Genomic DNA, 13,925 nt, shown 5'->3' on the forward strand with positions numbered 1-13,925 from the left:
CCAAATGTTATCACCTTTCTGAACACGCTCAAGTTGCAATGGAGTGTTTTGCAGAGCACATTGAGCTAAGTGAGAAATGTCAAAAGTGCCACCGTGTGCTGTATTTGTCAGGAAAAAAACACACTTAAACTCTTACATACAGTAAAAAGTATATAGTACTATAGGAGTAATAAATACTGCAAAATGGCGGCCATTACCAAATCACAGCTTTTGTTTTATACATTTGTCCCAGATCACCTTTCACCTACAAAAGAGGAACCAAATGTACGGGGTTGAAGTAAATGTAATGGTTGTGTAGTGTTGTATTTCATCTTGCGTCACATCTGTTTGTGTTGCTTTGTTTGCCTGTACTTGTATTGTCTGGGACTTTTCAGGGAGTGGCAAGTAGTCCTTTTAGAACTGGACTTGGAATAAATAGCTGCCTTGCACCCAACTGAGATTCACACTGCAGCCGACCATCTTCTGTCGCCATGTGAGTACGCCTCTCTTCAAACACACCGTCTTACACACAGTAAGTGGATCGCCACAAAATGGATGTTGTAACTTTGGAAAAATGTGTTGTTTTTTTTTTTCAGGTTTCTCCTTGCAGGACTTGTTGGCTTTCTGCTGGCCCTCACAGCTGAGGCTGATCATGGGTAAGACACTTGAAGCACGTCTGGGTTGGCATGTGCAATACCTACGCTACTAAATATGACTGTCGATGTGGTTTGTACCAGCAACAAAAGTTAATCCGCAAAACAGCTGAAAACTACAAAGAAATGGTTGCAAAACCACAACAAAAACTAGCTAAAAACATGCAACAACTACATACCCGGTTTCCATATGAGTTGGGAAATTGTGTTAGATGTAAATATAAACAGAATACAATGATTTGCAAATCCTTTTCAACCCATATTCAGTTGAATATGCTACAAAGACAAAATATTTTATGTTCAAACTCATAAACATTGTTTTTTTATTGCAAATAATCATTAACTTTAGAATTTGATGCCTGCAACACGTGACAAAGAAGTTGGGAAAGGTGGCAATAAATACTGATAAAAGTTGAGGAATGCTCATCAAACACTTATTTGGAACATCCCACGGGTATGCAGGCTAATTGGGAACAGGTGGGTGCCATGATTGGGTATAAAAACAGCTTCCCAAGAAATGCTCAGTCTTTCACAAGAAAGGATGGGGCGAGGTACACCCCTTTGTCCACAACTGTGTGAGCAAATAGTCAAACAATTTAAGAACAACGTTTCTCAAAGTGCAATTGCAAGAAATTTAGGGATTTCAACATCTACGCTCCATAATATCATCAAAAGGTTGAGAGAAACTGGAGAAATCACTCCACGTAAGCGGCATGGCCGGAAACCAACATTGAATGACCGTGACCTTCGATCCCTCGGACGGCACTGTATCAAAAACCGACATCAATCTCTAAAGGATATCACCACATGGGCTCAGGAACACTTCAGAAAACCATTGTCACTAAATACAGTTTGTCGCTACATCTGTAAGTGCAAGTTAAAGCTCTACTATGCAACGCGAAAGCCAATTATCAACAACATCCAGAAACACCGCCGGCTTCTCTGGGCCTGAGATCATCTAAGATGGACTGATGCAAAGTGGAAAAGTGTTCTGTGGTCTGATGAGTCCATATTTCAAATTGTTTTTGGAAATATTCAACATCGTGTCATCCGGACCAAAGGGGAAGCAAACCATCCAGACTGTTATCGACGCAAAGTTCAAAAGCCCGCATCTGTCAATCAATCAATCAATCAATGTTTACTTATATAGCCCTAAATCACTAGTGTCTCAAAGGGCTGCACAAACCACCACGACATCCTCGGTAGGCCCACATAAGGGCAAGGAAAACTCACACCCAGTGGGACATCGGTGACAATAATGACCCAGTGGGACGTCGGTGAATGCACCCCCATACCATCTGTGATGGTATGGGGGTGCATTAGTGCCCAACGCATGGGTAACTTACACATCTGTGAAGGCATCATTAATGCTGAAAGGTACATACAGGTTTTGGAACAACATACGCTATCATCCAAGCGCCATCTTCTCCATGGACGCCCCTGCTTATTTGAGCAGGACAATGCCAAGCCACATTCAGCACGTGTTACAACAGCGTGGCTTTGTAAAGAAAGAGTGCGGGTACTTTCCTGGCCCGCCTGCAGTCCAGACCTGTCTCCCATGGAAAATGTGTGGCGCATTATGAAGCGTAAAATACGACAGCGGAGACCCCGGACTGTTGAAGGACTGAAGCTCTACATAAAACAAGAATGGGAAAGAATTCCGCTTTCAAAGCTTCAACAATTAGTTTCCTCAGTTCCCAAACGTTTATTGAGTTTTGTTAAAAGAAAAGGTGATGTAACACAGTGGTGAACATGCCCTTTCCCAACTACTTTGGCACATGTTGCAGCCATGAATTTCTGAGTTAATTATTATTTACAACAACAAAAAAAAGTTTATGAGTTTGAACATCAAATATCTTATCTTTGTAGTGCATTCAACTGAATATGGGTTGTAAAGGATTTGCAAATCATTGTATTCCGTTTATATTTACATCTAACACAATTTCCTAACTCATATGGAAACGGGTTTTGTAAAAGTTCATCATTACACTCACAAATGAACATTGTACAGTGCAAGGGGCCTCAAAAAGGCCCGAAACATCATAAGGGACCCATCTCACCCTGGACATAAACCTGTTGAACTGTTACCTTCAGGCAGGAGATACAGGACAATAAAGTGCCGAAAAAAAGGATTTAGGAACACTTGTTCCCCTCCGAGAGTTCTCGTGTCGCTGAACACAATACGATAATGACTGTGCATGTGAGCCAGGGCTGGGCAATTATTTTGACCCGGGAGCCACTTTTAGAGAAAAAAATGTTAGATCCACTATGGACTGGACTCTCATAAAATTATGGTAGACCCACTCGATGTCCATTGCATCCGGTCTTCCCTAGAAGGAGGGGCGGGATGGTTCATGGGGGTTACCCACATCTGTGATCCTCTCCAAGGTTTCTCATACTCATTCACATTGACATCCCACTGGGTTGTGAGTTTTTCCTTGCCCTTATGTGGGCTCTGAACCGAGAATGTCGTTGTGGCTTGTGCAGCCCTTTGAGACACTTGCGATGTAGGGCTATATAAAAAAACATTGACTGATTGACATTGATTGATAGAGAAACAAGCGGTAGGTAGAAAAATGGACGGATGGATGACCGTTGAATATGAAGCCAGTCTGGGAATATTCCGTCTGAATTCAGAAAACGGGTGTGGTCTTTTCGCAGAGAATACTCCGAGCTATCGTTCTGTACCGAGACAGAAGAATGTCTGATGTTCGACCTGGTCTGCGAGACTCCGTACTACCAGGTGAGTGTTGAACACGGCCGCGGATAGAAGACACCATGACTTACTGTCGCCGTCTCTCAGGTCCGCCACTACAAGTCCATGAAGTGGGTGACCACCACAGAGCGCTCCCTCCTGATGGAATTCGCCACCATGAAGGCATTCAAGCGTCTGTACAAATACATCGACGGGGAAAACGAGAACGGTGCGAGCGTTACACGACTACACCCGCCTCAACTTATTTTGTGCCATGACCTCATTAGATGGTGGAGGCGCACCTTTCAGAGCCGTCTTTTGTGCAGAGACACACTTCCTTTCACCTCCAGGATGTTATATCTTACCTTCAATATTTAAAAACAAATACATCTATTATACCAAAGACGAAACTAAAACATACACTATATTGCCAAAAGTACTTGGCCATCCATCCAAACGATGAGAATCAGGTGTCCTAATCGCTTGCCCCGGTGTATCAAATCAAGCACTTTAGGCATGGAGACTGTTTCTACAAACATTCGTGAAAGAATTGGCCACTTTCAGTAATTTCCATCGTGGAACTGCCACAGGATGCCACCTGTGCAACAAACCCATTCGTGAAATGGCCTTGCTCTTAAATATTCCAAACTCAACTTTATTATAAGAAAAAGTGCAGATTTTGGGAACAACAGCAACCCAGCCACCAGGTGGTAGGCCACGTAAACTGACAGAGAGGGGTTGGCGGATGCTGAAGCGCATAGTGCAAAGACTTTCTGCACAGTCAGTTGCTACAGAGCTCCGAACTTCATGTGACATTCCGATTAGCCCACGTACAGTACGCAGAGGGCTTCATGGAACGGGTTTACATGGCCGGGCAGCTGAGTCTAAGACATACATCAAGTCCAATGCAAAGCGTGGGATGCAGTGGTGTAAAGTGGAGAGGCCTTCTCTGGAGTGATGAATCACTGACAATCTGATGGACCAGTCTGGGTTTGGAGGTTGTCAAGAGAACGCTCCATTTCGGACTGCATGGTGCTGAATGTGAAATTTGGTGGAGGAGGAATTATGGTGTGGGGTTGTTTTTCCAGGAGTTGGGCTTTGACCCTTAGTTCTAGTGAAATACAAGATGTTTTTGTACACTTTCTTTCATCTCCAGGACAAAAGATTAAAATGACCGTACTTGTGAAAACAAATTTTTTAGGTAAAATGTTAGCCTTTTTCGCTTGTAAATTTCAGTTTGTTCTAGGAAAATACGTTTTTGGGATAGTAGATTATGTAATATCTTACCTTAAATCACATCACATCTGTTATACCAAAATCTTAGCTGACTCGACGAAACTAAAACATACACTATATCGCCAAAAGTATTTGGCCACCCATCCAAACGATGAGAATCAGGTGTCCTAATCACTTGGCCCGGTGTATCAAAAAAAGCACTTAGGCATGGAGACTGTTTCTACAAACATTCAGGAAAGAATGGGCCGCTTTCAGTCATTTCCATCGTGGAACTGTCAGAAAGCCACCTGTGCAACTAATCCACTCATGGAATGGCCTTGCTCTTAAATATTCCAAAGTCAACTTTATCATAAGAAAAGTGCAGATTTTGGGAACAACAGCAACCCAGCCACCAGGTGGTAGGCCACGTAAACTGACAGAGAGGGGTCGGCGGATGCTGAAGCGCATAGTGCAAAGACTTGCTGCACAGTCAGTTGGTACAGAGCTCCGAACTTCATGTGACATCCCGATTAGCCCACGTACAGTACGCAGAGAGCTTCATGGAATGGGTTTCCATGGCCGGGCAGCTGAGTCTAAGCCATACACCACCAAGTCCAATGCAAAGCGTGGGATGCAGTGGTGTAAAGTGGAGAGGCCTTCTCTGGAGTGATTAATCACTGGCAATCTGATGGACCAGTCTGGGTTCGGAGGTTGCCAGGAGAACGCTCCATTCCGGGCTGCATGGTGAAATTTGGTGGAGGAGGAATTATGGTGTGTTTTTTTTTTTATCCCCAGGAGTTACTTCCAGTGAAAGACAGGATTTGTTTTGTACACCTTCTTCCATCTCCAGGACAAAAGATTGAAATGACCGCACCTGTGATTGTCAAGATGGTTGACAAGAAGTTTTGGGAAATGGGCGAATACAAGGTGAGCTTCCTGCTGCCCAAGGAACATCAGGCCAATCCTCCCAGACCCAAGGACAGCAGGGTGAGCGGAACAGTCCTGGAAACAAAAACTATTTTGTTTCTCTCGATAAATTCCACTGCAACAGGCGATAATGACATGTTGGCCCGCAGGTGGAGTTCTACAGTTCCGAAGATACCAACATGTACGTGAGCAGCTACGGAGGCTGGATGACTTCCATGTGTGACTACAACGAAGCTGACAAACTGAAGAAGTACCTGATGTCCGCTGGCGCTTACTTTAAAAAGGACTGCCACTACGGGGCGGCGTATAACAGGTCACCATTTCCCGACAACGCAGTTCAAATAACCGGGATCGGTTCTACGTCCACTGAATTTGTTTGTGTGTGTTGTCTGCCTGCAGTCCCATGACCTTGTGGAACCGACACAACGAGGTGTGGTTCCCCGCCATGGGGGATCCGGTGTGTTCCAGCAGCGAGGAAATGCAGACTCCGCCCTCAAGCTACATGGGACCGTGATGAAGCCCGGCCGACGTCATCACCCGACTATGCAGGAAAAGCGCGTGCTGTCCCTTTAAGACGTCGTAGGATAATATCAAGAGATCAAATTATTTAGCACTGTTTGAAATGAAAGTGAAAAGTTGTTGTGCAATTCATTTAATAAAATATGAGTAGCTTGCAAAGACTTATTGGGCCAAACTTCACGATTAAAGTCTATAAATGTGTCATTAAGAAACTTAAACACGTCAGTTATTTTATAAAATGTAGAATTCTGTGTTGGAGCTGCGATCAGGTGGCGCCTTGTCCAGGGTGTACGCTGCCTTCCGCCTGAATGCAGCTGGCATAGGCTCTAGCCACCCCCATCGGGACAAGCGGTAGAAAATTGCTTGTGTAGGTAAATTACATTTCTTTATTTACAGTAATGTGTGAAAAAAAACGCAACTATATTTTTTATCCAAAAAAACTAAAAAAAACTGGCAGCTCAATCAGCAAAATTGAGTGTCACCAACCATCCATCCATTTTCTACCGCTTGTCCTTTATGGTGTTGCAGGAAACTAACATTTTACTGTAAATGTTATGGTAAATTTCTGCCTTTTTTTGGCTGCAAAATCCACAGATTTGTTTTTGTGTTACAGTGTAGGTCAAATATACATTTACTAATGCAGCTGGGATAGGTTCCAGCACCCCAAAGAACCCAAGAGAGACAAGCAGTAGAAAATGGACGGATTGTGTAGGTAAATTACATTTTTAAATTTACAGTAATGTGTGAAAAAAGCAACCACATTTTCATGCGAAAAAAATAAAAAACTGGCAGCAAAATCAGCAAAATTGAGTGTCACCAACCATCCATCCATTTTCTACGGCTTGTCCCATATGGGGTTGCAGGAAACTAACATTTTACTGTAAATTTTATGGTACATTTCTGCCATTTTTATTTGACTGCAAAATCCACAGATTTGTTTTTGTCTTACAGTGTAGGTCAAATATACATTTACTAATGCAGCTGGGATAGGTTCCAGCACCCCAAAGAACCCAAGAGAGACAAGCGGTAGAAAATGGATTGTGTAGGTAAATTAAATTTTTTAATTTACAGTAATGTGTGAAAAAAGCAACCACATTTTCATGCGAAAAAAATAAAAAACTGGCAGCAAAATCAGCAAAATTGAGTGTCACCAACCATCCATCCATTTTCTACTGCTTGTCCCTTTTGGGGTTGCAGGAAACTACCATTTTACTGTACATTTTATAGTAAAATTCTGCCTTTTTTGACTGCAAAATTCACAAATATATACAAATATACATTTACTAATGCAGCTGGAATAGGCTCCAGCCACCCCCATCGCCCCAAGAGGGACAAGCGGTAGAAAATTGCTTGTGTAGGTAAATTACATTTCTTTATTTACAGTAATGTGTGAAAAAAAACGCAACTATATTTTTTATCCAAAAAAACTAAAAAAAACTGGCAGCTCAATCAGCAAAATTGAGTGTCACCAACCATCCATCCATTTTCTACCGCTTGTCCTTTATGGTGTTGCAGGAAACTAACATTTTACTGTAAATGTTATGGTAAATTTCTGCCTTTTTTGGGCTGCAAAATCCACAGATTTGTTTTTGTCTTACAGTGTAGGTCAAATATACATTTACTAATGCAGCTGGGATAGGTTCCAGCACCCCAAAGAACCCAAGAGAGACAAGCAGTAGAAAATGGACGGATTGTGTAGGTAAATTACATTTTTAAATTTACAGTAATGTGTGAAAAAAGCAACCACATTTTCATGCGAAAAAAATAAAAAACTGGCAGCAAAATCAGCAAAATTGAGTGTCACCAACCATCCATCCATTTTCTACGGCTTGTCCCATATGGGGTTGCAGGAAACTAACATTTTACTGTAAATTTTATGGTAAATTTCTGCCTTTTTTATTTGACTGCAAAATCCACAGATTTGTTTTTGTCTTACAGTGTAGGTCAAATATACATTTACTAATGCAGCTGGGATAGGATCCAGCACCCCAAAGAACCCAAGAGAGACAAGCGGTAGAAAATGGATTGTGTAGGTAAATTACATTTTTTAATTTACAGTAATGTGTGAAAAAACAACCACATTTTCATGCAAAAAACAAACAAAAAACTGGCAGCTCAATCAGCAAAATTGAGTGTCACCAACCATCCATCCATTTTCTACTGCTTGTCCCTTATGAGGTTGCAGGAAACTACAATTTTACTGTACATTTTATGGTAAAATTCTGCCTTTTTGACTGCAAAATTCACAAATATATACAAATATACATTTACTAATGCAGCTGGAATAGGCTCGAGCACCCCCATCACCCCAAGAGGGACAAGCGGTAGAAAATTGTTTGTGTAGGTAAATTAAATGTTTTAATTTACAGTAACGTGTGAAAAAAACGCAACCATATTTTGTATGCAAAAAGACAAACAAAAAACTAGCAGCTCAATCAGCAAAATAGAGTGTCACCAACCATCCATCCATCCATTTCCTACCGCTTGTCCCATATGGGGTTGCAGGAAACTAACATTTTACTGTAAATTTTATGGTAAATTTCTGCCTTTTTTATTTGACTGCAAAATCCACAGATTTGTTTTTGTCTTACAGTGTAGGTCAAATATACATTTACTAATACAGCTGGGATAGGTTCCAGCACCCCAAAGAACCCAAGAGAGACAAGCAGTAGAAAATGGATTGTGTAGGTAAATTACATTTTTTAATTTACAGTAATGTGTGAAAAAAGCGACCACATTTTCATGCGAAAAAAATAAAAAACTGGCAGCAAAATTGAGTGTCACCAACCATCCATCCATTTTCTACTGCTTGTCCCTTATGGGGTTGCAGGAAACTACCATTTTACTGTACATTTTATAGTAAAATTCTGCCTTTTTTGACTGCAAAATTCACAAATATATACAAATATACATTTACTAATGCAGCTGGAATAGGCTTCAGCCACCACCCATCACCCCAAGAGGGACAAGCGGTAGAAAATTGTTTGTGTAGGTAAATTACATTTATTTATTTACAGTAATGTGTGAAAAAAACGCAACTATATTTTTTATGCAAGAAAACAAACAAAAAACTGGCAGCTCAATCAGCAAAATTGAGTGTCACAAACCATCCATCCATTTCCTACCGTTTGTCCCTTATGGGGTTGCAGGAAACTAACATTTTACTGTAAATATTATGGTAAATTTCTGCCTTTTTTTGGACTGCAAAATCCACAGATTTGTTTTTGTCTTACAGTGTAGGTCAAATATACATTTACTAATGCAGCTGGGATAGGTTCCAGCACCCCAAAGAACCCAAGAGAGACAAGCAGTAGAAAATGGATTGTGTAGGTAAATTACATTTTTTAATTAACAGTAAAGTGTGAAAAAACAACCACATTTTCATGCGAAAAAAATAAAAAACTGGCAGCAAAATCAGCAAAATTGAGTGTCACCAACCATCCATCCATTTTCTACTGCTTGTCCCTTATGGGGTTGCAGGAAACTACCATTTTACTGTACATTTTATAGTAAAATTCTGCCTTTTTTGACTGCAAAATTCACAAATATATACAAATATACATTTACTAATGCAGCTGGAATAGGCTCCAGCCACCCCCATCGCCCCAAGAGGGACAAGCGGTAGAAAATTGCTTGTGTAGGTAAATTACATTTCTTTATTTACAGTAATGTGTGAAAAAAAACGCAACTATATTTTTTATCCAAAAAAACTAAAAAAAACTGGCAGCTCAATCAGCAAAATTGAGTGTCACCAACCATCCATCCATTTTCTACCGCTTGTCCTTTATGGTGTTGCAGGAAACTAACATTTTACTGTAAATTTTATGGTAAATTTCTGCCTTTTTACTGCAAAATCCACAGATTTGTTTTTGTGTTACAGTGTAGGTCAAATATACATTTACTAATGCAGCTGGGATAGGTTCCAGCACCACAAAGAACCCAAGAGAGACAAGTAGTAGAAAATGGATTGTGTAGGTAAATTACATTTCTTAATTTACAGTAATGTGTGAAAAAAGCAACCACATTTTCATGCAAAAAAAATAAAAAACTGGCAGCTCAATCAGCAAAATTGAGTGTCACCAACCATCCATTTTCTACTGCTTGTCCCTTATGGGGTTGCAGGAAACTACCATTTTACTGTACATTTTATAGTAAAATTCTGCCTTTTTTGACTGCAAAATTCACAAATATATACATTTACTAATGCAGCTGGAATAGGCTCGAGCACTTTCATGACCCCAAGAGGGACAAGCGGTAGAAAATTGTTTGTGTAGGTAAATTACATTTTTTAATTTACAGTAATGTGTGAAAAAAACGCAACCATATTTTGTATGCAAAAAAACAAACAAAAAACTGGCAGCTCAATCAGCAAAATAGAGTGGGACTATCCATCCATCTGTTTTTTACTGTTTGTCCCTTGAGATCATGGGGGGTGCTGGAGCCTACCATTTTACTGTAAATTTTATGGCAACATTCAGCCTTTTTTTTCGACTGCAAAATCCACCGATTTTATTTTTCTTACAGTGTAGGTCAAATATACATTTACTAATGCAGCTGGGATAGGTTCCAGCATCCCCGCACATCAAAAGGGACAAGCGGTAAAAAAAAATGGATGGATTCTGCAGGTAAATCAATTTTTTTAATTTACAGTCATGTGTGAAAACAGCAACCTTATTTTTTATGCAAAATAAACAAACAAAAAACTGACAGCTCAATCACAAACATTTTACAGTAAAATAGAGTGTGACCAACCATCCATCCATATCCTACCGCTTGCCCCTTGGGGTCGCGGGGTCGTGCTGGAGCCTACAATTTTACTGTAAATTTTATGGTAAAATTCTGCCTTTTTTTGGACCGCAAAATCCACAGATTTTTTTTCCCTCACAGTGTAGGTTAAATATACATTTACTAATGCAAGGCTCCAGTACTTATTGAAGTGACATGAGGATCCCGTTTCTCACCACTAGATGGCGCCACACCGCCGTGTAAAAGTGAGTCCACATATACGTACTATAATATATACAGTGTGTACATTGCATGAGTGTGGATCTTACACTTTTTATACAGAGAAAAATAAATGAAATATTGAATTAGAAAAAATAATAAAGTTAACTGTATTAATAAGAAATATAGTATTGAAAAAATGTTAACTTAAAGTGACTGTTTACACAGTCTTTACACGGTTTCATAGAGGGATTATATTATTATATGCCATCCTCTTTAAGGACCTGGGGGTGGATGAGATCCACCCGGAGTTCCTTAAGACTCTGGATGCTGTGGGGCTGTCTTGGTTGACAAGACTCTGCAGCATCGCGTGGACATCGGGGGCGGTACCTCTGGATTGGCAGACCACCGGTTCCTCTCATTAAGAAGGAGAACCGGAGGGTGTGTTCCAACTATTGTGGGATCACACTCAGCCTTTCCCGGTAAGGTCTATTCAGGTGTACTGGAGAGGAGGCTACCCTGGATAGTCCAACCTCAGATTCAGGAAGAACAGTGTGGTTTTCGTGCTGGTCGTGGAACTGTGGACCAGCTCTGTACTCTCGACAGGGTCCTTGAGGGTGCATGGGAGTTTACCCAACCAGTCTACATGTGCTTTGTGGAATTGGAGAAAGCATTCGACCGTGTCCCTCGGGAAGTTCTGTTGGGAGTGCTCAGAGAGTATGGGGTATCGGACTGGCTGATTGTGGCGGTCCGTTCCCTGTATGATCAGTGCCAGAGCTTGGTCCGCATTGCCGGCAGTAAGTCGGACACGTTTCCAGTGAGGGTTGGACTCCACCAAAGCTGTCCTTTGTCACCAATTCTGTTCATAACTTTTATGGACAGAATTTCTAGGCGCAGTCAGGGGATTGAGGGGTTCCGGTTTGGTGGCCGCAGGATTAGGTCTCTGCTTTTTGCAGATGTGGTCCTGATGGCTTCATCTGGCCAAGATCTTCAGCTCTCACTGGATCGATTTGCAGCCGAGTGTGAAGCGACCGGGTTGAGAATCAGCACCTCCAAGTCCGAGTCCATGGTTCTCACCCGGAAAAGGGTGGAGTGCCATCTCCGGGTTGGGGAGGAGACCCTGCCCCATGTGGAGGAGTTCAAGTACCTAGGAGTCTTGTTCACGAGTGAGGGAAGAGTGGATCGTGAGATCGATAGGCGGATCGGTGCAACGTCTTCAGTAATGCGGACGATGTATCGATCCGTTGTGGTGAGGAAGGAGCTGAGCTGGAAGGCAAAGCTCTCAATTCCTCACCTATGGTCATGAGCTTTGGGTCATGACCGAAAGGATAAGATCACGGGTACAAGCGGCCGAAATGAGTTTAGGTCTCTCTCTTAGAGATAGGGTGAGAAGCTCTGCCATCCGGGAGGAGCTCAAAGTAAAGCCTCTGCCAGGTCAGGTGGTTCGGGCATCTGGTCAGGATGCCACCCAAACGGCTCCCTAGGGAGGTGTTTAAGGCACGTGCGACCGGTAGGGGGCCACAGGGAAGACCCAGGACACGTTGGAAAGACTATGTCTCCCGGCTGTCCTGGGAACGTCTCGGGATCGCCAGGAGGAGCTGACGAAGTGGCTGGGGAGAGGGAAGTCTGGGCTTCCCTGCTCAGGCTGTTGCCCCCGCGACCCGACCTCTGATAAGCGGAAGAAGATGGATGGATGGATATAACACAAACACCCTCAGGAAGAGGTGCTTTAAGACATGGCTAGCTAGCTACGTAGGTACTTCCAAACCACTAATCCTCACCTCTGTGGTGACGAATTAAGTACGTTTCTTGCAAGTACCACACCACCGGAGGACGAGGACTAGCTAAACATGTTTCACTACACACAGTAGGTCGGTACAATAGCTCACCAGCGTCACAATGTTAACAAATGCTATTGGTGGATCTAAACCTAACATCCACTGTAATGATACCAAGTACAGGGGTACAGGGGCGTATCTCGTCGATACTACTATGATTATGTAGATACTTTTTTGGCATCACATCTTTTGTTTTAAAAAAATATATATATTTTGTTTATAAACTCAGTAAATATGTCTCTGGACACAAGGACTTTAAATATGACCAATGTATGATTCTGTAACTACTTAGTATTGGATTGATACCCAAATGTATTGTATCATCCATAACTAATGTAAAGTATCAAAGAAGAGAAGAATAAGTGATTATTACATTTTAACAGAAGTGTAGATAGAACATGTTAAAAGAGAAAATAAGCAGGTGTTAACAGTAAATGAACAAGTAGATTAATAATGAATTTTCTACCATTTGTCCTTAATAATGTTGACAAAATAGGTAGATAAATAATATGTTACTGCACATGTCAGTAAACTAAATTAGGAGCCTTTGTTTGTTTACTTACTACTAAAAGGCAAGTTGTCTAGTACAGTGGTCCCCAACCACCGGGCCGTGGCTCAATTGGTACTGGGCCGCAGAAGAACATAAAAAACACAAGATACACTTACAATTAGTGCACCAACCCCAAAAACCTCCCTTTTTCATGACAAAAAAATAAATTAAAAAAAAAAAAAAAAAAAGACAAATTAATAATTAATAAAATGGTACCGGGCTGCAGAAGAATTTCAATTTTTTTTTAAATTTTATTAAATCAACATAAAAAACACAAGATACACTTACAATTAGTGCACCAACCCAAAATAAAACCTCCCTTTTTCATGACAAATAAATAAATAAATAAAAAAAAAAAAAAAGACAAATTAATAATTAATAAAATGGTACCGGGCCGCAGAATTATTTTTTATTTTTTTTTATTAAATCAACATAAAAAACACAAGATACACTTACAATTAGTGCACCAACCCAAAAAAACTCATTTTTTCATGACAAATGAAAAAAAAATAATAATAAAAAAAAAAGACAAATTAATAATTAATAAAATGGTACCGGGCTGCAGAAGAATTTCTCTTTTTTTTTAATTTTATTAAATAAACATA

The 13,925-nt window shown here is 40.9% G+C and overlaps 1 protein-coding gene across 1 annotated transcript; it reads left to right on the plus strand.

Annotated features, from left to right (window-relative positions):
- Positions 1–367: 367 nt before the first annotated feature.
- Positions 368–6,147, plus strand: soul5 (heme-binding protein soul5). The gene is made up of 7 exons (XM_061905229.1): positions 368–472; positions 576–635; positions 3,294–3,375; positions 3,436–3,556; positions 5,393–5,529; positions 5,619–5,782; positions 5,869–6,147. Coding segments are annotated over exons 1-7 (681 nt in total). The 5' UTR covers positions 368–470; the 3' UTR covers positions 5,984–6,147.
- The last annotated feature ends 7,778 nt before the right edge of the window (positions 6,148–13,925 follow it).

The sequence above is a fragment of the Nerophis ophidion genome, linkage group LG07, assembly GCF_033978795.1.
Source record: "Nerophis ophidion isolate RoL-2023_Sa linkage group LG07, RoL_Noph_v1.0, whole genome shotgun sequence".
NCBI classification, from domain to species: Eukaryota; Metazoa; Chordata; class Actinopteri; order Syngnathiformes; family Syngnathidae; genus Nerophis; species Nerophis ophidion.

Excerpts from the sequence above, each read along its gene's own strand:
- soul5 (XM_061905229.1), top strand. Across the intron at positions 3,376-3,435 it reads GCGAGACTCCGTACTACCAG|GTCCGCCACTACAAGTCCAT; the intron begins GTGAGTGTTGAA and ends GCCGTCTCTCAG. Across the intron at positions 3,557-5,392 it reads CGACGGGGAAAACGAGAACG|GACAAAAGATTGAAATGACC; the intron begins GTGCGAGCGTTA and ends TTCCATCTCCAG.